The sequence below is a fragment of the Epinephelus lanceolatus genome, chromosome 1, assembly GCF_041903045.1.
Source record: "Epinephelus lanceolatus isolate andai-2023 chromosome 1, ASM4190304v1, whole genome shotgun sequence".
NCBI lineage: Eukaryota > Metazoa > Chordata > Actinopteri > Perciformes > Serranidae > Epinephelus > Epinephelus lanceolatus.
The window spans coordinates 21,105,066-21,129,187 of record NC_135734.1 but is presented as its reverse complement, the minus strand read 5'-3'; the positions used below and the strand labels follow the sequence as shown (position 1 = coordinate 21,129,187).

The following is a 24,122-nucleotide window of genomic DNA, read 5'->3' as shown; positions in this document are numbered from 1 at the left end:
GATAAAAATGAGTTTTTGTTGTTCCACAGCTGTGTTGACAAGAGTCTACAAGGTTCTGTGTCTCCGCAGCCTCGACTCCAGTGTGATTGCCATTGGTCATGTGCTTAATGTAAGGCCCACACATACCGGCAGCTTAGGGAATTTAAAGAAACACATATTGAACAGCTAAGATATTGAATTCTTCATGTATTCCCTCTGTCTTTGGGCTGATAATGATTTCTGAAGAATTCTGTAACAATCTCAGGTCCTGTTTATGACACGATCAGGAGTGGATATGGTTCATGATGTCTTTATTTGGTGTTTTTATTTGCAGTATTGGAGATAATACCTCATGCCTTTAAAGCCATATCCAGATACATAATTTCAGTGTCTGAGTGCATTTCCTTCTCAGTTGAGAGCTTCTCAGCCTAATACAAGCATTTATTGAAAAGCTGCTTGTGCCTGTCACAAGGGGCCAGGAAAAAAAATCATTCACGTGTGCATTTGCAAGACAGAGCATGTATGGCAGTATCTATATTGCCCCATGACAGAACAATATTGGTGTATCTGAGGCCACTGGAAATCATCCCTCACATGCAACAGCATAGAGAAACCATCACATAATCCAGGATGCTGGAGAAGCTGTCAGCTCAAACAGATCTCGAAACAAGTAGGATATTAGGACCTATGATGATATTCAGGCCTTTTTTTAAGCCTTTGACTTATATGACCTATGACTTGGTGCCGTGTAAGGATGTCTGCAGGTTTGGAATTTTTTTTTAAATGTCTTTAATTCAATTTTACTGAATATTAGGCCTTAAGAATTATTACAAAGTCTTAAATTTGACGTATATTCTAAAAAAGAAGGACACTTTGTTTGTTTGTGGAGCCCTAATATGGACTTCTTGGAAACTCATTATTTTGAGTAATTTGAAGCTTTTTGCAAATTATGCACTGCTATGATTATAATTTTATGTTGTTATTTATTTTATTTATTAATTTATGTATTATTATTATTATTATTACTACTACTACTACTACTAGCTTCAAGAGGTAGTCACCTGAAATGGTTTCCACTTCACAGGTGTGCCTTATCAGGGTTAATTAGTGGAATTTCTTGCTTTATCAATGGGGTTGGGACCATCAGTTGTGTTGTGCAGAAGTCAGGTTAATACACAGCCGACAGCCCTATTGGACAACTGTTAAAATGCATATTATGGCAAGAACCAATCAGCTAACTAAAGAAAAACCAGTGGCCATCATTACTTTAAGAAATGAAGGTCAGTCAGTCTGGAAAATTGCAAAAACTTTAAATGTGTCCCCAAGTGGAGTCGCAAAAACCATCAAGCGCTACAACGAAACTGGCACACATGAGGACCGACCCAGGAAAGGAAGACCAAGAGTCACCTCTGCTTCTGAGGATAAGTTCATCCGAGTCACCAGCCTCAGAAATGGCAAGTTAACAGCAGCTCAGATCAGAGACCAGATGAATGCCACACAGAGTTCTAGCAGCAGACCCATCTCTAGAACAACTGTTAAGAGGAGACTGCGCCAATCAGGCCTTCATGGTCAAATAGCTGCTAGGAAACCACTGCTAAGGAGAGGCAACAAGCAGAAGAGATTTGTTTGGGCCAAGAAACACAAGGAATGGACATTAGACCAGTGGAAATCTGTGCTTTGGTCTGATGAGTCCAAATTTGAGATCTTTGGTTCCAACCGCCGTGTCTTTGTGAGACGCAGAAAAGGTGAACGGATGGATTCCACATGCCTGGTTCCCACTGTGAAGCATGGAGGAGGAGGTGTGATGGTGTGGGGGTGTTTTGCTGGTGACACTGTTGGGGATTTATTCAAAATTGAAGGCACACTGAACCAGCATGGCTACCACAGCATCCTGCAGCGACATGCCATCCCATCCGGTTTGCGTTTAGTTGGACGATCATTTATTTTTCAACAGGACAATGACCCCAAACACACCTCCAGGCTGTGTAAGGGCTATTTGACCAAGAAGGAGAGTGATGGAGTGCTGCGGCAGATGACCTGGCCTCCACAGTCACCGGACCTGAACCCAATCGAGATGGTTTGGGGTGAGCTGGACCGCAGAGTGAAGGCAAAGGGGCCAACAAGTGCTAAACACCTCTGGGAACTCCTTCAAGACTGTTGGAAAACCATTTCAGGTGACTACCTCTTGAAGCTCATGGAGAGAATGCCAAGAGTGTGCAAAGCAGTAATCAGAGCAAAGGGTGGCTATTTTGAAGAAACTAGAATATAAAACATGTTTTCAGTTATTTCACCTTTTTTTGTTAAGTACATAACTCCACATGTGTTCATTCATAGTTTTGATGCCTTCAGTGAGAATCTACAATGTAAATAGTCATGAAAATAAAGAAAACGCATTGAATGAGAAGGTGTGTCCAAACTTTTGGCCTGTACTGTATGTATTTATTTATTTTTTTCTTGCCAGGGTTGGGGATATTAAACTTATTTTCTTAGTTGAAATGTTACTGTTCACTTTTAATGTTTAAAAACTCAATAAAAAAGGTTGTTAAAAAAACAACAGTCTTAAAATTGAATTTCTAAGGACTTTATTGCCAAAAACATTCAATCTAAATGAAATTATCCGCCTCTAAATGTCTTTTTGTAAAAATAAATCAAGCTCCTCTGGGTGAAAGTTTTTCTTATGTCACAGATCTTTAAAACCTACCACTGCCTCTAATAGTGTCTTTTTACTTTGTCCTTGCAATGTTACCCTGTTGGCAAAATCCAGATTTATCTCTCTTACTCTAATAACCATATTCCTACATAAAACCTACCTCTGCACAGGACTACATATATATTACTACTACATATATACTACTTATCTCCATACTGACATACAATGCTTAAAAAAAAAAAAAAAAAAAAAAAAAAAAAAAAAGATGATTTATCAAAAAATCAGTTGTAAATTTGGTTATAACTTGTCTTGAGAAAGTCTTAAAAAGTATTAAATGTAAATATCTGACACCATTAGGCACCCTGCACGTGGTTGTTTTTATGGCGTTAAAATCCTCAAAGTAAAGTGCATCACATTACACAGGGGAGCACGTTTAACCTAAAAACTCAGTGTTTCTGTGAGAGAGAGCTTTCCTTTGTTTTTGTAATATCCTCTCTGTCCAGATGGGGGCAGCAGACTATGACGGGCTGCGACCATCACCACCCTCACCACAGTCTACACTCATCTGGCAGCTGTTGCTATGGATACAGAGCCCGGCCATTGCTGCGTGATGCAAGCCACATCTAATAGAGGAACATAGGGGGTAGTGTTGAGCTCAGAGACAGGGATGTTCACACAGACACACACACTTGTCCGCTCAGTGAATATGAGAGATTGGCCTCTACATCTCTGCAGTATGGTTTGGGACTTCTTATTCAAAGAGATACTAAATTTGTAGTTTGTCAGCTGCCTTACTTAAAAGAGCTTATAGAAAAGGTATTTTTTGCATTTCACCTGGCTGCAGTGTGGGTCAGTCATCATACATAAACTTTGCTTGTGTCAACAGATCCAACTATGGAGGTTTAGTCATCAGTCATCACCTGGACCTGCACTTAACAAGCTCAGGATAAAGATAAGATGCCTAATGACTGGTCAAGGGTCAGATTTACTTCTCTACATGCCCCCTAATGATTATGACATATGGTTAAGCTCTGATCAGCGGTGATGAAAATGTTAACTGTAGATTGCTGCTGCTGGTCAAAACAATTAAATGGTGATTAGCCCTGATTATCTGATTAACTAGAGCCACGGATGGACTGCTCACTTTAGAATTGATTACTTAAGACATGACTTTGGACAGCCTCTGTATGTCTCACAGCTAAATTTAACTCGTAGTAGGTCATGTTTGAATGGCACAAATCCATTTGACTTTAAAGCCCACTTCTTTACTATGTCCCACTTTGGAGTAACTAAATTTAGCAATAAACAGCCCACTGAAAGAAGACTTTATTCTAATCATAGCCTCTGCCTGGCAACATGTCCTTTGATGTTAAAAAGACAATTGAAGAGAGGAAGGGAAAAAAAAAGTTGTTTGTTACCTTGTATGCCAGACTGTTTGTGTATTCTACATCGATACAACACTCAGTGCCCAGCCAAACATGGTGGTGCTGCCAAATCTGACTTGGCTAAGTGTAAAACAGGCTGGCACTCTGGCATATGACTGTGTTTTCTGCTTTGTCACTTAGACTGGTGCTTTGTGTTAAGAGGGTGACTATGTCTACCATTGCCCAGTGTGCTGATTGAAGTCAGAACATTTCTTAGATGCCTCAGCATAAAGAGCTTTTCAAGTGGGATGATTTATGTCAGGGCAGGTCATGCACTGTAATTTTTACCAATGCTACCTCTAAATAGAAACTAGTAAGCATGACATTCCCCTGTGTTTTCTACAACCCTTACTGTACAGGCTTTTTTGGCTGTCTCAAATAAAGCTAAACAACACTAAGAGTCTACAGCCATGCTAGCAGCTGTGATGCTTATGTGCTTTGAGCTAAATGCTTAAGTCAGTATGCTAGAATGTTCACAATGACAATATAAACATGCCTGGGCTGGGTATTGGTACTCAGTTGGTACCCGAAATAAGCCAGTACCAAGTAGTATTGAAACTTCTCCAGTCAAACAATACCTGCATTTGATCCTTTTTGTACCTAGATCTTGAAAAAAATGACTATTTGTATGCTTTCCTCACGGCCAATCACCATGATCGCAAGTGTTATTCGATTAAATGCATCGTGTGACTGGCCCACGACTGCAGCTGCTACAAGCCATACAGATTGTTGTGTGATGAAGTCCAGCGTGGTGTATTTGACAGAGATGGCAGTTCAACATGCTAAGATGCCACCAACATGTTTAAAACTGCAGTGATGCGGGCGCTGCGTCGGTCCATTGTGGTGAAGAGGGAGCTGAGCCGGAAAGCGAAGCTTTCGATTTACTGGTCCATCAACGTCCCAACCCTCACCTATGGTCATGAGCTCTGGGTAGTGACCGAAAGAATGAGATCGCGGATACAAGCAGCGGAAATTAGTTTCCTCCGTGGGGTGGCTGGGCTTAGCCTTAGAGATAGGGTAAGGAGCTCAGACATCCGGAGGGAGCTCGGAGTAGAGCCGCTGCTCCTTCGCGTCGAAAAGGGTCAGATGAGGTGGTTTGGGCATCTGACTATGATGCTTCCTGGGCGCCTCCCACTGGAGGTGTCCCGGGCACGTCCCACTGGTAGGAGGCCCCAGGGTAGACCCAGAACACGCTGGAGGGATTACATATCTCATCTGGCCTGGGAATGCCTTGGGGTCCCCCAGGAGGAGCTGGAAAGTGTTGCCGCGGAGAGGGATGTCTGGGGTGCTTTGCTCAGCCTGCTGCCCCTGCAACCCGGCCCTGGATAAGTGGATGAAAATGGATAGATGGATGGATGGATGTTTAAAACTACACTAAAATGCCACCGAAGACTACACACCTGTGGCGTCAGGTGGCATTTTACGCAACTGAATGCTTTCATTCGCGTGATGGGTGTTGAATTAAGTAGAAAAAAAAAGATATCAAATGAAATACTCCATTGGTATTGGTACCATTTTAAGGATACAGGTATTGGTCATGGTATCGTAATGACGCTTGGACTTAAAGCATGCTGATACTTAGCAGGTATAATGTTAACCAAGTTTACTTATTTGTGTGTTAGTGTGCTGACAGTTGTTGCCAGTAAACACAAAGAATAGTTGATGGGAGTGTGATTTCTTTTAAGACAAAGTATTGGACATCTTCAAATGTTTACCTAATGATGGCACTAGCTGGAAAGTTAAGGCAGTCTACACAATCTGTCCAGTACTTGTGGAGACATTTCATTCAAAACCACAAATGTCAAACTCATGGTTTACATTTGTGGTCCCTCATGCCAGATGGAAAGCCAGATCTGAAAGTCAGGGGAAGGTCAGATGATCACTAAAATCAGTCGTGTACACCCACTGGGAAACATGTATGTCTTTACAAGCGTTCGTGCCATTTCATCCAGTAGATGTTCTGATATATCATTGGATAAGTAAAAAGTTTGACCTGCTTGTGGTTCGATAGAAAAAGTCAGGGCATCATTAAAACCACCTGGATTCCTCCTCTGGGGACCATGAATGCCTGTTCCAAATTTCACAGCAGTCTATCCAGTAGTTCAGATCCTTTACTAAACCAAAATGTCAAACTCCAAAATTGTAAATGCATAATCTGCTTGTAAGTTATTATTTGAGGGAAACCCAGATCCTCTTTCTCATGTGAATGTTCCTTTGGAACTACACATACAGCATGCAAAACTTCCATTACTTGGCTTCTTCCAGTGAAGTAATGAAGTGAGAGTAAGTTTAGATTCTGGCCTGAGCCCAGGTCTTGAATCGACAACCCTGGCTACGTTTCTACAGTGCGCACAAGTAAGATTAATTTCAGGAATGGCAGTCAGGTCATATAAAGAAATCTATGTAGCAGTAATGTAGCTGTAGGTTTTGAATATCAAGCAAGAAAGCAAGCAAGCTCCGCTATGTAATGGCACCGCTTGTCTGGAGCGCAAAGGGCCTGCACAACTCCGTGACTCCTGCCATTTCCAAATGAGCAGAAATCGGTCAAACCTTTCCTTTCCCACTACGAGCAGGAGGATCGAGTTTCAGTGAAGTTTGGTTTTTCCACGCTGTGAATACAGATGTCAACTGCTAGCGGAGGGTCTGGCTGGTGCCATGTCTGGCTCTGCATGTCTGAGCAGGGCCTTGGCTGGCTGATCAGAGCTGAGGGGTGCAGGGGTGGGCTCACTGGGAGATGCTTGGAAAGTAGTGGAGCTTTTCACATTTCGGCTGTGTCTAAAACTCTTTTGATGTGCTGTGTGGCTTATTCTGATGTGCTTTCTGTGTGACACACTCTGCCTCTCTCTCCCTCCCTTTCATAAACCCCTTCTCCCCCACTTCCCTTCTGCCATGGATTGCGTGTCTCCTTCTAAAAATCTTGCTTGTTTTAGGGGGCTTATGGAAAATCTATAACAGGTGGGCTGTGTTTGAAGGATATGTCTTTTCTAATTATCTGTTTGCAGAGGGATTTGGGCGTGTGGCCGCTGGGCCAAATGTTTTCCCAACCAAGCCCTGCTGCCTGCGTACCTCCTATTCTTGCCCGTGAGTCAACTGTATTTAGATAATCAACCAGTTAAAAAATGAACTACACACATGATCAGCCACCTGGAACTGGTCATGAATTGTACGTCAAAAATGTGCTACACAATATTTGATATCAAGTACAGGGAATAATGAGTCCACTACGAGGCACCTGTACCGATAAGACCCAATATAAATCTCAGCTATAAAAGGAACAATCTATGTTTTAGGCATCTCGGCTATGGCTTTGTATTAGCATGTATCTGACACAATGATATGTATCATGATACCGGGGTTACGATTCTAGATATTGCGATGCATTGCAATACTATTAGCAAGTTTATATATTGAGATTTTTAAATCTAATTTCAGGAAAACTGTTACAGTATAAAGAATATACCACCACAGTCAACGTTACCACTCTATTAATTAAAAATGAAAGAATTGATAGTGGTTTGAGAATTAATACAGTATGACAGAACATATTATCGCAATACTCAAGTGTATCGATATTTTCTTACACCCCTAATCTTGGGTCTATATTGTTTTTAGATTGATCTTATCAAGTCAGCTTACATCCAATTTTTGGATCAGTACAGTTCCCTTTGTTTAACATCAGGGGCAGCATGCCTTGTCATCGCAGTATCAAAACAAAGCGAGGCACCAGAGTAGCAGTTAATGGGCTTATGGTGTTAACATACTCGCCATTGGTTTGACGGAGCTGACTAGCTGCCTTATAGGCTTAAATGTAGGTGAGTGGTGATCTTCTTGACCTTCTTGCACAACAGATGACTGACAGATTGCTGGTAAAGCATCCACAGAATATTGATCTCTAAGACAACACAGTGGACTGTAATTGTACTTTGGTTGGATCAAGCCAGACCCAGTTCGGAGCCAAGCAAAAGACTGAAATCCACACATTGTGGGTGCACTTAAGGAGAGTGGTTTTAAAGCAGTCTGCTGTTATTTTAACGAGTGGAGAGGAAAAAGAAAAGAGAAAGGAAATGTGGTGGAAAGGTATTTGACCTCAGACCAGAAACAACATATTGTGTTGGGTAGCCGCAAAATGAGTTTGAGTTGACTCCCAGACCTCATGCATACTTTGGTCCTGGCCAACACCTAAGCACAGGCCAGTGAAAAGCTAGTGGTCAGTTATCTTCCACTCCTGGTGAGGGCATTGAGGACACTGTTAAATGCAGTGTGCAAATACTTAAACTGTCCATTATGGGTGACCTAATAATCCACGAACTATGACACTGGACAAACTGCTTCATGCTATGTCTAAATCCATCATCACTGTAATGTCAGGTGTTGATCCCAACCTGGTCCATGTCAGGCACTTACAGTTAAATACATTCACACCAGGTGCTGATCAGTAGGCATCCCGATATTCTCTGTCAGCACTTCATGACTGCAAAGTGGCCAAAAACGGTGGGAGGACAGATAGCGCAATCTACTGAATCAACACGTCCCTAAGTGATTACCTTCCCCTCATTCATCAGTGCAGCGTTTTTTTTTTTCCAGGCCCCGTCATTCACACTGCTGTGCCTTTGAAGGATTTCTGCTCATTTTCATTAAAACAATGTTGTTTTCATCAAGATAAGCACACACACAAAGAGAGTGTGAGGGGAAGACAGAATCTACAGAACTGGATTAAAGCTTATGTAATAGCTCCTTGAGGTGCTGTTGCTTGCATGCCAGTGATCAACCAACCACCCAGGAGGCCTGAGTTAACTTCCTTAAACACTGTTCACATTTTCCACTGTACGACATTAACTTTTTTTTATTACTCTTTCCTTTTTCTTAAGTTGTGGCTCATCTGTAAGTGCTAAGAACATTTTACCAAACAAAATAGTATCATTATTTCATTATTTTTGTCATTATAGCACATAGCCAGCCTTTTTTTATTCGTCAGCATCCCTTTATTTTAATGGACAAAACTCATCTAACTTGACCCAACCTATAAAGCTCACTCATCTCTGTCACAACTCAGAATAATCAGTCTTATAAGTTAACTTGGCGTTTTATCGAACATTTTACAAGGTCATAATTGGCTCAAGGGTCAGACTAAATGACACAGCTCACCATTGTAAACCCATGTACCATGTGGCATAGTACTACTTGCCCGTAAACAAGCCAGTTTGATCAACATAAAGTACAAAAAAAGCCCTCGGTCTGTGACCAAAGATGCTAGAGATGCTTCTGTGACCAAAAATGATTCAGCAATTTTGGAGCTTGACCCACACTATGGAGTAACAGAATGAATGTTTTGGCCTCTTCATCATCAGTTTTGACAATTCTGTTTACAGTCTTTTCCTTGCAAGTCCCCCAATTTCCTGAAAGCGCAATAATAAGATCACTGCAGTGGCCCTTTAACAATACCAGGGAAAATATGTGTAACGAGACATTGTGGTGATGCTAGAATTGGTGAAGATGTGAATAAAGGGAAATACTCTGCAGGGGATTGAGACAAATGTTAATCTTGGGTGTTGATGAACTTGGATGGACTGTGTAGGACCTATCTGTTGTTGTCGATGCCTGAATCCTCCTCAGCAGGACTTTCATCTCTTCCTTTGTGGCCCCCTTGGTAGATCTTTAGTGCTTATCATGTTACAGATTTCCAAATCCAAAACTCAGACAGGGTCACAATGCCAGCTGGGGGTCTGCTTGCGAGGAATGCCCATTGCTCTCCAGTAACTTCTGTGTACAGGAGCCCCTCAGGGCGTGCATTAGGCTCTCTGTTGGCTCGAGCGTTGGCTTGTGACCTGTTGTGAGGATTACAAACCAGCGATATGGGACAGGGCCAGGAGCAGCTTAGACGGTGGGGCGAAGATTCAGCCTTTCCTTTCAAACTGTTTACCAAACAGCCACAGTGTCTATGAGTCTAATATGGTTGTAGACATGGGCCTGCGTTCACTAAAGTTATCACGAGTTGTCCCAGCTGGCCACCAATGTTGCTAGACATTGATATTAGGTCGAATTTAAGTTTGGTTACCAATATTCAATGTCAGGACAACATCTAATGCCAATGTTAATTTGACGTACAATGCTGACGTCTCATGCCAACATTAGCTTGACATAGATTAACAACATTTAGGTGTAAGGTATGGAGAACAAAACCCAACCTCTGCAAAACAACATCATTTTAGCACACAATGTGACATCTTAACATTGTTAGACATTTAAAATATCATCAACCCGATATTCATTTCAACCAAAGTTTAACATCTGTCTGACATAAAAGTCCAACGTCTTTCTGACCACTCCTTTGCATAAAACAAATTTTACTTTCTAACAATAAAATACAGTAAAATGTATCAAGCCTGGAAATGTTTATATTAAAAAAAATATTAATTCATTTGAGAGCTTTGCCTCTGAAAATCCAATTGATCCATTTTTAAAATTAAAAATATATATTTATAAAGACACAATATTCAAGCATTTAAATACTTATCTTCGGGAATTGTCGCTTTAAGTTAAAAGTATCACAGTAGGTGTTTTTCTCTGAAAACATTTGTAGAGATGGATTTCCACCAGGGTTGTATATTGACATTTTAATTGCAGTGCGAGCCTGACAGCTTCCAAACCAGACGGTGACAATCTGATAAGTAGTAATGTGACCATTTTACATCTCACCCACTCTTGTTGCTAATGTTGATATTGAATGACAGACATCTTGGGTCACATTAAAATAAAAAGCAGTCATATCATGTCTGTGGGATGTGCGTGTTGTGATTTAATTGTATTTTCATTGTATAAACCTACAATCATTCTGCCAACCAGTGCAGAATGCTCTTCTGTACTATGCTAACAATCTCAATCATCTTATTAAACACACACACACACACACACACACACACCTACAGACACATACACACAGTTTCCATGGAAACAGGATCCAGGGCCTTTTATGACTGGTTGTTTGCCCAAGACAACTAAAAATGGTCTCAGCAGCAGCTATGCAAAGATGGGAGATAAATCATTTGGATAATAAATAATTGAACACGTTACCTAACATAGAACGTGATAAGATGTTTGTTGTTGCCTGAAGGGGTATTATTATTGGATTTACATCATGGTTTTGCCATATTCATCAGGTAAATTCCCTCATTTTTCTTTTTGTGTGACATCATAATGTACATTGCCACTCATTCTTTCTGTTATGTTGTCATAGTGTTGGTGCTGCGTTTGCAGACACATAGCACCGCCTGTAATGTGGATACTCACTGTAACGACCAAACACACACACAAAGACACACATTCAGATTGAAACACACACATACGGACACTTTCCAGCCGCGCTGCCCTTCAGTAGCCTAATGTGTGTCTGAGGTCCAGATGGCGTAGCAGTAGGAGGGCTGATTCACAGTGCTAGCCGTAGTGCTAGCAGTCTTAGTTTTGGCTAGCCCTGACTGGTTGGAGAGGGATAGTCTGCAGCCAGCTACCCCTCTGAGTGACAATGGCAAGTGTATAATTCACGGCTATGCTACTCAGCATCTAGCTTTGCCGTGGTTGTAGGATAAACTTGTGTATATCTTTCTGTGGGAGCCAAAATGTGTGGCCGTTTGACACTTCACTGTGAATTATTAAAGCGCCATTTTCCACTCTTGTTACGTTCTCATGTCTGCTCACCTTTTTTTAAAAATTGTTTTGATGTAGTTACCACATGCTTCCCTGTTTGTGTCCACAATGACAGGAAGTAAGCTGAACAAGGACCTGAAGCATTACTTGAGCCAGCGCTTCCAGAAATCCTCGCCCGACCACGAACTGCAGCAGACCATCCGAGACAACCTCTACCGTCACGCCGTGCCTTGTGAGTCCCATTTTATCCTGTTCTTCCCTGTTCCTGTTTTTTATCTGCTGCTCTTCTGTCTTCTCCATTTCCTGGCTTTTATATGAGCCATTCTTTCAGTTGCTGTTGATGTGCTGGCTTTACACACTTTGTTTGTGTGAGTTCCCACTAAACATCATTGTGGCTCCAAAAAAAGTAATTTATTTTGTGAATTTCGTCATGAAAAACCCCCTTGGGTGAGGTCAGTGTAAGCCACTGTCTTGGCTCCGGGCATGATCAGTTTTAGATCCTTGTAATGATTGTGAGTGTAACTGCCTCACACAGACATTTTGGATGGTTATCTAAATAAGCCTGATTATTTCAGTCAGATCCTCGGATGGTTCCAGTTGCATTTTGACCAATATTGGCGGTGCAGTTAGCCAAACTGATTACTTCATATCCTCCTTGGAACTAACCTCATGTTGATCAGTTTTATCACACATCATCCCTTCTCATCCCAAAACGGACATCTCCGCCTGCTTCACAAGCTGATAACAAGCAGTGAGTTGATACAAAATCGGCCACCCTCCATCCATTCACTCAGCACGGTGTTTGCTTCACTAATATTGTCTGATCAGTTAGAGGAAACGTCTGGTGACTCCACAGTGAGCAGGCTGGTAGTTATCTCATGTCCAGGGGATCAATAGCACCAGCAATTATGGGCGCTGCAGCTTCATCTCAGTCCCTCACCCTCTATCAGTAACCAGTATCTCCTCTGCCAGAGCTTGCTGTGTAATCCAGGAATAGAGGCCCGCGTCTTTTGACTTTTTTTTCCTCCTGACTGTCGATATAGCAAAGATCTAAAAGGCACATTTGTTTTTTGATGCTGCATATTTCTCTTGTAGCTGCTGCTGCTCAAAAGCTGAAGCAGATATTTGAAGTGTTTTATTCTTCTCCTCCATGAAAAGCAACCCTTGAAGATGCCGTCGGTGCTAAGGATGTGGCATTGTAGCAGTAACAGCATAATAGTGGAGTGATAAAGGCGAAAACTGTGCAACTCCCTTTGTGAGGGAGAGGGTGGGGGCGGAGGAGGGAGGGTGGGGGTACAGATAAAACAGGGAGATGGTTAGACACCATACTGCATGATACCAATCCCGTATTTTTTTTTTTTTAACCTTTATTTAACCAGAAAAACCTCTTGAGATTTAAAATCAACTTTTCAAGAGTGTCCTGGCCAAGACAGGCAGCAACATAAGTTACAGACAACATAGAACAGAAATACAGAATAAAAATGTAAAGCTCTAAATCAAGCAATATAAAACACTAAATAAGATTACCACAAAGAAATGCCAAAAAGTATGAACCATAAAAACACAAAAACGGCAACTACACGTGATTACAAAGATCAGCTGAGAGACACTGTGATATTGGCATATAAGATTGTGCACAAAAATCCTGCAACAGTGCTTTAAAACAGCTGAGAGGACCCAATTCTGCAGAAGATTCCACAAGGAGCTGCATACATAAATGCTCGTTTGCCAAACTGTGTACATACCCTTAGTACAGACAAGAAAAACATGTTTTTTGAACAAGCATAGCCATTTTCAATTTTTTGCTTAATGTACACACATAAGTATGCGGGAAGTAGGCCAACAGTAGCTTTGTAAACAAGAGAACCCCAATCAAAAAGTCTACATGAACCAGTCACAGCCAGGCTCATCATGGTCATAACACTTTTGAAGATGGACAGAGGAAAAAGACAAAACAAGTAGAAGTGACTGGGCTGTGTGCAAGTTCATGTATCTTTTTTTTTCTACTTTCTTTACAGCATTTTAATATTTACTGAATCCAAGTATTTGCAGCTGTGGTACAGCAGCTTCATGTCTTTTACGAGGCTCTATATACTCCACAACTGCTCATTAGACCTATAACAATATTTCATACATTCCACAATAAACACATATTTGTAGTATCAAAATGAAATCCCGTGTAAACAAACTTGATCAAAACTTAAAGCAGCTTTTGTGTCTGTAATTACTTTGCACTTTCTCCATCACCATACATTTTCCAAAGCATATTGGATTATTTTTTTTGTTTGTTTTGCAGTTAATTTCAGACTCGAAGTGGAGCCCCACTCATTTCTCCAAACCCATGTTTTTCCTTTAATGGTTCTCATCCGGTGGCTTTTCAGTTAGTTTATTCGCGGCCCTCTCACGCAAATTACTATCTGTATTCAGGGGGCTTGTTTAAGGGACTTTATCTGCATTACCTCCACTGCCATATGTCAGCCAGACAGTGGTGGAGGATGGGGGTCTGGCCATAATGGCCATTTTAATCACTGAGTGGTCCATGGCACAGTAGTAAAAAACCATGGTGTTGTTTGCAGTAAACAAAGCATGAAGGTGTTCCCCAGGCCATATGTTTTATAGGACTGTTATTTTTGTTGTTGTCATGCACTCTTAGAGGAGTGTGAGACTCACTGGAATATTAAATTTACAAATAATGTGCTTTGGCTTAATTTTTTACTTGGTGTTATGGGAGGACATGTTACAGTCGGCACAGTCCATTAATAAGTACTCTCTTCTGCCCTTCACACTCACAGAATAATACAAGGCCAACACAGCAACTGTGTAGGAAAGCATTTTTATGTATTGAGAGGTAAGGCATGAGTGAGATGGATTTGCTGTGACTGTTTTGGCCTGTGATTGTGAGAGGTCAGTGTGTGTCCATGTCAACGTATGCCCAAAGGTTGTTTGAAGCATGGTCTGTGTGCATGTGTAGGTGTGATTAGTGCACAGCGAGCAGGTGGGGAAACAGATGGAGAAGTGTGTGGATGTTGGGGCTTTTCCTGCCTCTAATTCAGGCAAAGTGGTAACTTGGCTCAACCAGCTCTTCTGTACATTCACGTGACCCACTCTGGTACACAATATTATAAACAATGGTCTATTAAACTTCATTAATTTGAGCCAAATTCAAATGTAATTGTTAAGTTTGGCTGAAATAAGAAAATGAAACATTTCAGGGCTCAAAATATCACATGCATATGCACAGTGGTGCACGTAAAATTTGAGCTGTGCACATAATTCTCAGCTCTACATGCGCCGGTGCATGTAAATTGGTACAGACAATATGTTGTGCAGGGCAGCCACTTATGTAAGTGACACTTGTCACACACTCTTACACTATTCGTCCATTTTCTCACACAGTGAAAACAAATCTATAACCGATACTGTTGTGGCAGGACAAGAGGACACTAGGAGCACGCGGACAGACAGGACGTAGCAGCACAAACGGTGACTAATTTGACTGCAGTGTTTTATGGCTCACTTGACCACTGTTGTCCAGTAGGCTGCTGCTTGGATTTCGTCTGTTCCTGCTGGTACTTGCAGCCAAAAGGACAGAGAAAGACTCGCATTATGGCAACAATGTATTACACATCATATATTAAATAAGTCTCGCTGAATATGTAACGTCATCAGCAAAGTGCTAATATGATAGAAACAGTTTCTGTATTAGGTTTGCTGAGAAGCTCAGTGGATTTACGCCAAAAATTTCCCCACAACAACATACGATTGCATACAAAACTGTACATTACTGTTCATGGAAAGTCGTTGCAAAGGATATTTAATTACGTTATAAATGTCGTCATTTTCAAACTTTTATGAATTAGATAAATGTTTTTCCTCAGAGGTTTCCTGAAATCTTCAGTGTAATGCTCATAGCTCTTAGAGTTCCTCATATTTGAATTGTCATAAGGAAAATAAACTGTTGTAGTGGTCAGTGTTGGATTTCTATGACCCGTGGTTGTGGTGGTAGTGCTGAGGAGAAGGAGAGATACACCAAATGGTTCAGTAAAAGCATTTTGGTGCATACTGTTAAAAGCTGAATGCACAAGCGCATGTATAAGCAAAAAACGTGTTTTGAGCCCTACATTTTTGGCTTCGGTCAACAGGTCATACCTGAAAATACTGATTGTTTTTCAGCTGTGTTACAGCTAGGGCTGCCACTAACGATTATTTTCATTGTCGACTAATCTGTCGATTATTTCTTCGATTAGTCGACTAATCATTTCATCGAAAAATGCGTTAAAATGTTGGAAAATGTTGGTCTGTCTCGCCCAAACCCCAAAATTATGTCATCTAATGTCTTGTTTCATATTCACGCCAAAGGGTTTTAGTTCACTGTCACGGGAGAGTGTGTAAAGCTGCCAATATCTGAACTTAAGAAGCTGCAGTAAGAGTATTTTGGGGTACTTTTATAGTACTTTTCTATGAAAAATGACTCAAACTTGATTAGTCGACTACTAAAATAGTCACCGATTATTTTAATAGTCGATTAGTCATTGATTAGTCGACTAATCGTGGCAGCCCTAGTTACAGCTGCAGTTGGAGAAAAAATTTGTGCAACAGTAAAAAATATGTACACATATTTGAATTCTAAAAACATTTTTCCAAATTGAAAGCTTGTATGTGAAATATTATTTTAATTAATATGTCAGTGATAGATTCATTTCAGTTGGGTGGTAATGGAAGACACAAAAGCTTTGACATTTTTCCACTTTTCTTGAGTGGCAGATTCCTCATGCAGTCATCGTCTCGGCTAACTCAGGTGTCGGCCTGGGCTTCTCTGATTCAGTGCATCATAATCTAGCTGTTGTTTATTTTCACTTAGTGCCCTAAACAACCAATAGGAGTAACAAAGGAAGCAATGGACATTATCCCTCACTGGCTTCCCACTTTTGAGCACTGCCAGTTTTGGTTGTTGGACTGCCATGCTGTAAGCACCACAGCAGGGATTGTACACAGTTCACCGTGGTAGTGAGTGAATTATCACACTGTTCCACATCCATGCCACCCTTCCAAAACATGTATACTATATGCTGGTCATAAATAGACAGTCAGAGAAATGACTACCTCACGTTGCAGTTTTTTTTTTAGAAAAGCTACCATGGATCAGGCAATTCAGACCACAACAACGAAACAAGAGGGGACTGAAATATTCAGAATCGAAATGTATGGATAAATGAATATTGCTGACAACGCTACACTGAAGAATCAGTCTACATATGCCAGTGAAGTTCACCAGAGCTGCCCACCTTTAGGTTGTTCTCTCAACATGTACCAGTTTCATGAGATGTGCTGTAAACACACACGAGTCTCCTCATTCACATCTCCAAAAAGCCAGTTGTTCCCATAACCCTGTTAAATTTTGAAGCACAGCACTCTCACCCTCCCCCATCTGCTGAGGCGTCCGTCGGCTTCCCTTGTGGTCACCCCATCCGCGCGTTCAGCATTCCCAATCTCCCATTATCCCCACCAACCCTCCATCCACCCCCCCTCTCTATCCTGCTCTCATTCCTGACCCCCCCAACTCATGGCACCGCTGCCTCTCGTCCTCTCGCCGCCACTGCTGCTCCCTCTTTCCCTCTGTACAGCTTTTCCTCCCTCTCTCTGCTCATTTTCCCTGCCAGTTGATCGGAGCAGTGGCAAGAAGAAGAAGAGACTTGTGCCTGATTTTAAAGCTCAGCAGTCTGTGTCTACGAGCCTTGAAAAGGGAGCTCTGTTCTCTCCTGCACCTAGGCAAGTAGCAGTGTTGTCTGCTGTGGTTGTTGTGATGCTGATGGCTTGGCGTTCGCTTCTCAAATGAGCGAGGGGTCTGCAGAGGGGTCGTGCTCACATGCGTGTGTGTGATGAATTGTGGGGCTAGCAGCATAGACGATTTGACGACCCGTATATAGGCTAAGAGGACGGCTCGGAGGGAGGTGGGGGCTGAAGCCGCGGGGATGGAGATGGGGGTGGGGTGGAGTTTGGGTGTGGGAGGGGGGACAAGAAGGGGGGATGGGTGGAAAGGAGAGAGAGAGGGAACGGAGAGATGCAAAAACACCCTCTCACACTCAAATGAAGGCTGGCTCTAGCTAGCCAGTAATGCTAACATAAACATACATGTATGACTTGTGATTGTTCGGGACTTCACTGTGCCATCTGATTTGGGCAGATTCCTGCCTGTGCGTGTGTGTGTCTACAGTTTAAACAAAAGCAGCATCTCTGGGGCTGGTTCGGTTGTATCCACAGATGGAATCACGTTGTGTCACCTGAACAAAAGAAATGCTCTCACTCCCTGTGCCATTCCTGAACAGCAGAAGGTGGTAAATGGAGACAAGGGAAACAAAGCGAAAGGAAGATTTAGAACTTGAGACTCTTTTGGCTTTGTTGACTTTCATCAGGCAGGGAGATGATGCATGTCAGTCAAATACTCTGCCGGTGTCCGCTGTTTGCCATGCAATACACAAGGGATGTTGTTTTTGTCAAGGCTAGGTAAGCACATTTGCACATGTCTTTGTAATGACAGATCCTTCCTGTCATACCAGTTCTCAGTTGAATGACACCATCCCAAAGCCAAGTTTGCTTTACTCCACACTGAACTTCACCTTACAGCTGACATGATGGCCACAGTTGGCTGCAACCTTTATATTGAAACAGTAAATCCAGGATTGGGAGTGGCTGATAAATACAAGGATTGACTCTCTGTTGACCTGAGTGGACACTGTAAAAGTAAGGAGACACTCTTTGTAAGGCAACTTTATTAGCTTCTTGCTAACTCTTGTTAGGCTACTAATACTTAGTGGCGTGGACTTGTTTTTCTTCATAAATGGTTAAGTATGTATTATTACACTGTTGTTATTAGCTGGTAGATTATCAATATCTACTCTATTCTAGCCATTGGGGGCCACTTTCTGTGTACTCCTGATGCTGGTCCCAAGCACGGTTAAATGGTGAGGGTTGTGTCAGGAAGGGCATCCAGTGTTTAACTTGTGCCAAAACAATGATGCCGAAAACAAACATGTCTGCCATACCAGATCGGTCGAGGCCCGGGTTAACAACGACCGCCTCCAGTGCTGTTGACCAGCAGTGTACCGGTGGAAATTGGACGACTGTTGGTCGAAGACCATCAGGAGGCAGATGATCCGCTGTGGCGACCCCTGAAGGGAGCAGCTGAAAGACAAGAAGAAGATATAATATCTAGTATATTGTCATGGCAAACACACCCCTGGGTGCTTAGTACTATTACTTCCAGCTTACTCTCCAGGGCTCAACAATAAAGATTGTCCGATTGCCCGGGGCAAGTAAAACTCAAGGTCGGGCATGTAAACTAACAACTCACTTGCCCGATCGGGCAAGTTGCTAAAAATAGCAAAAGTTAATAACTAATTGATAAAATAAATGTATTTTAAAACGTGCTCTTCTGCTCTGATACAGCGGTCTCTCTGCCTGAAGTCACAGGCACAGCTGTGTAACAATGTCCTGCCCACAGCCCCCATTGATATTATTTTGCGCGATGGACGCTTCATATAATAACATAACAATATACTATTTATGGTGTTATGCCATCGTGTCATTTCTGTCTCTACATGGTCACGCGTTAACAATTCTCCTCTGGTCTCTGTATCGCGCATGGCGGAGTTCCACCACACACACAGGTGAGCACGCTAGAGCGGCTCGGGCCGCATTTTCCTGACCAAACCTGACCCCGAGCCCGGTGCAGTTTGTCAGCTGACAAAGTTATTGAAATGGACAGTGTGTAAATAACCAACAGACTGCTGTTACGCTGCTCGCACAGCAGCGTAGCACGGCACACGTGCTGAGCTTGTGTTGCGTTCAGGCGTTGTCACGTAAATAACAACTTCCAACACTTAAATAGGTCATAGCACAAAACAGCAGCATGTCATGTGACTTTTAACTTTTATTATATTCAATAAAATTGTATGTTCCCAAATCTTGAGACACCTCATATGTAAGCTAGACAGACATTTCACCTGCTCATTACTGTGCACAAATGTACTGTATGTACTTAGTCCTAAAGAGCCCTTCTGGTGCCAGTAGATACATAGAAACATCCCAGCAGGCTGTGCTTTGCAAGCATACAAAAAAGTTTCACGCATGTGAAAATTATTTTTCATGCGTGTGCTTCACCTCCGCTGCTACAACTCCATCCTAGGGGAAACACTGCTATGTGCGTTTTGTGCAACAAGTGGATGTGGTAGTCTACCGGTAGAGTAGAGAGAGAGAGCTAAGTAGCGTTGAAGTAGAGTAGAGCAGGGCAGAGAGATGGAAGCAAAATATATTAAACCCGGTGTTAATAAAGCAGAACTGGAGAGAGGGGTGAAAAATAAATAGAGGTGGGCATGGCTCAAGTAGGGCGCAAAATTATAGACGGAGAACGATTGACAAATTTTTCACTTTAAGCCCTGACACTGTCATTTTTGTGTAGGAATGAAGCTACAATACATGACATATGTTGATTTAATTAATAAATACAGTGTGAATAAAGATTACATAACATAAAAATAACTGCAGTCTTTGTTATTTGATAGCCGCTTAAATTAAACAATTTTTATAGGGCAAGTAAAAACTGACTTCGGGCAAGTAGATCTCTGACCAACTTGCCTGATCAGGCAAGTGAAAAAAAAAACCTTAGCGTTGAACCCTGCTCTCTTTTCGGGCTTCCAGATATTGGCTGCCCATACATATACAGTACAGGCCAAAAGTTTGGACACACCTTCTCATTCAATGCGTTTTCTTTGTTTTCATGACTATTTACATTGTAGATTCTCACTGAAGGCATCAAAACTATGAATGAACACATGTGGAGTTATGTACTTAACAAAAAAAGGTGAAATAACTGAAAACATGTTTTATATTCTAGTTTCTTCAAAATAGCCACCCTTTGCTCTGATTACTGCTTTGCACACTCTTGGCATTCTCTCCATGAGCTTCAAGAGGTAGTCACCTGAAATGGTTTTCCAACAGTCTTGAAGGAGTTCCCAGAGGTGTTTAGCACTTGTTGGCCCCTTTGCCTTCACTCTGCGGTCCAGCTCACCCCAAACCATCTCGATTGGGTTCAGGTCCGGTGACTGTGGAGGCCAGGTCATCTGCCGCAGCACTCCATCACTCTCCTTCTTGGTCAAATAGCCCTTACACAGCCTGGAGGTGTGTTTGGGGTCATTGTCCTGTTGAAAAATAAATGATCGTCCAACTAAAAGCAAACCGGATGGGATGGCATGTCGCTGCAGGATGCTGTGGTAGCCATGCTGGTTCAGTGTGCCTTCAATTTTGAATAAATCCCCAACAGTGTCACCAGCAAAACACCCCCACACCATCACACCTCCTCCTCCATGCTTCACAGTGGGAACCAGGCGTGTGGAATCCATCCGTTCACCTTTTCTGCGTCTCACAAAGACACGGCGGTTGGAACCAAAGATCTCAAATTTGGACTCATCAGACCAAAGCACAGATTTCCACTGGTCTAATGTCCATTCCTTGTGTTTCTTGGCCCAAACAAATCTCTTCTGCTTGTTGCCTCTCCTTAGCAGTGGTTTCCTAGCAGCTATTTGACCATGAAGGCCTGATTGGCGCAGTCTCCTCTTAACAGTTGTTCTAGAGATGGGTCTGCTGCTAGAACTCTGTGTGGCATTCATCTGGTCTCTGATCTGAGCTGCTGTTAACTTGCGATTTCTGAGGCTGGTGACTCGGATGAACTTATCCTCAGAAGCAGAGGTGACTCTTGGTCTTCCTTTCCTGGGTCGGTCCTCATGTGTGCCAGTTTTGTTGTAGCGCTTGATGGTTTTTGCGACTCCACTTGGGGACACATTTAAAGTTTTTGCAATTTTCCGGACTGACTGACCTTCATTTCTTAAAGTAATGATGGCCACTGGTTTTTCTTTAGTTAGCTGATTGGTTCTTGCCATAATATGAATTTTAACAGTTGTCCAATAGGGCTGTCGGCTGTGTATTAACCTGACTTCTGCACAACACAACTGATGGTCCCAACCCCATTGATAAAGCAAGAAATTCCACTAATTAACCCTGATAAGGCACACCTGTGAAGTGGAAACCATTTCAGGTGACTACCTCTTGAAGCTCATCGAGAGAATGCCAAGAGTGTGCAAAGCAGTAATCAGAGCAAAGGGTGGCTATTTTGGAGAAACTAGAATATAAAACATGTTTTCAGTTATTTCACCTTCTTTTGTTAAGTACATAACTCCACATGTGTTCATTCATAGTTTTGATGCCTTCAGTGAGAATCTACAATGTAAATAGTCATGAAAATAAAGAAAACGCATTGAATGAGAAGGTGTGTCCAAACTTTTGGCCTGTACTGTATATGTTAGAGTGAATGTTTGGCTGCCAGGCTAAAGGTTAGGGATTTGAGCCTACCTGTTGCCTTGCTGCTCCAAAACAAATCAGAAGACTGCCACTTGGTCAGCTCGCTGTCCATGGTTCGACACTGCTTAGCATTGGTACTCCATTGACAGTTCATTTATAGACATTAAACACGTTGATAATAACTTGAACCAAAACCTCAGAGGGAAAAGTAGAAAACTCCATCATACGTCTTCCTCACAGCACTCAGAAACATCTTTCCTGAACTGCGGTTCCACACCTGGTCCAAATCGTCTCTCTTAATTTCTTCGGCATGCCCCAAAGTAAACAAAGACTCTACACCTAGGTAAGCCTGAGCTAGAGCCAGGAGCGTCATGACTAAGTGTATATCACCAATGTTAAATTTCTGTAAGGCTTATGTGTTATTTTGTGCATGTTGGACAGGCTACATTAACTTAAGATATATTGTGATATACGTTGAAATCTTCCCTCCCATTTTTGCTGTCCTTCCCCTTTATATGTGTTTAAAATCTTGAGTTTAAAGTCTTTCAGTTCCTGTTTATATGCATGACCACTGAGAAGGGACGAGAAACCAAAGGCCACACCCGTATCAGTTTAATTACATTTTGTTAAGGGGATCCCAGCATGCTGCAGGTTGATCAGTGGGAGGCTGTGAGGAAACAATAGAAGTTGAACTGATGCTGGTGGGGATTTTTTTTTGTATAGCTAACAGCATTAGGACGATTCAAAGGAATGCTGTCAACCAGAGAGTGAAGGATGGGTGGAGACCCCCAAATTCATAGCCTCCGCTGCCCCACCCACTCACACTCACTCAATCACTGACACTGTTGCACACAAATGCAGGACGGTAGGCATGGAGGTAGTTTGAGCAAATTATGCCTTTGCCTCAGAACAGGCAGTATAGGATGTTTTTCTAAATGTGGATGTTTATTTGTGCCTCTCTGCGTCTGAGTCTGTTTGGACAAATGGGAGAAAGTTCATTTCCATTTATAGAAATGGTGGCTCATACTGTGTTTCCTCACCTGTTACGGGAGTTTGCAGATAATGACACCTTTTAGTCTGACGAGGGCACAATTAACTGTGTATAATGTCAATATATTAGATATTACATAATTTTAACAATAGATATACACTTTGGCAGTACCACAGGACTGAACCTTTACTTGAAACAAACAAAGTAAATAGTTATAAACAAGAAGTATGACTAATAGTTTGTTTCCCATCTAACTGAAATGAAATGAGTCTTCTTTTGTATGTCTGTCCTTTGATTTTTCCAACAACTGTTCATCCAACAACTTCAGACTTGGGGAGTGTGTTGCTGAGGACCCAAGAAAGTGCAGTGCGAAGTGCAAGCTTTTGAGATCTTCAAGACATATTTAATAGTAGTGCATTATAGAGAGGGACATGGGAGATTTTTACTTCTGTCCAATCCCACTCCCACAAAAAAAATCTCCTGTCCAGTCCCAATCTCATGAGCGACTAAAACAAAAAATCCTGTCCCTTCCCGATACTGTGTTGTGTTCTTAAAAAATATAGAACATAGCACTTATTTATATCAGAAGTGCATATTTATGTTGGCCTATTACAAATAAGCATACTCAATCAACTATTCAGTATAGCAAGGATCTTTTTTAAATTTCTATTGTAATTTTTCTATTTTTATGTTCTTGACTGATGGGGGACTTTGCCCTTATTTCATTTGTTTTTATGATGTTACTGTATGCACCAAATAACAACACAATTCCTTGGCAATAGCTGCTGGCTCAATATTACCACTAGGATTCCTGTCCCGTCCCAGTCACGTGATGATAGTAAAATTGACTCCTATTCCGTAGAAATCAAGAGCTAGAAGAACTAGAAGTAAGCCGCTTAGCCGGAGGGAGTCTGCAGTGTGCTTGCATTATGGGTCCCACAATGCGGATGATCTGGGAAATTTCGTGCAACGACCTCAAAATTTTTTGGCTTCATGTGCCACTGAGCAACTTACAGTACATCAAAATGAATGAGCACTGCCTCCGTTGTTGTATCCAGTTCTCTGTATACATCCGTGGCTACAG

At 41.9% G+C, this 24,122-nt stretch overlaps 1 protein-coding gene across 13 annotated transcripts in view; it reads left to right on the top strand.

Moving 5' to 3' along the window:
* The window catches only part of magi1b (membrane associated guanylate kinase, WW and PDZ domain containing 1b), a 172,378-nt gene that overhangs the window by 64,784 nt on the left and 83,472 nt on the right, over positions 1 to 24,122 (top strand). For 11 of the 13 annotated variants that reach the window (XM_078167298.1, XM_078167301.1, XM_078167297.1 and 8 more), the window contains exon 2: positions 11,810 to 11,926. In XM_078167298.1, coding sequence (XP_078023424.1) covers positions 11,810 to 11,926 — 117 coding nt within the window. Of the gene's footprint in view, positions 1 to 11,809; positions 11,927 to 17,325; positions 17,464 to 24,122 lie in introns of those variants that run through there. The other 2 variants (XM_078167318.1, XM_078167313.1) reach the window with 2 other exon arrangements.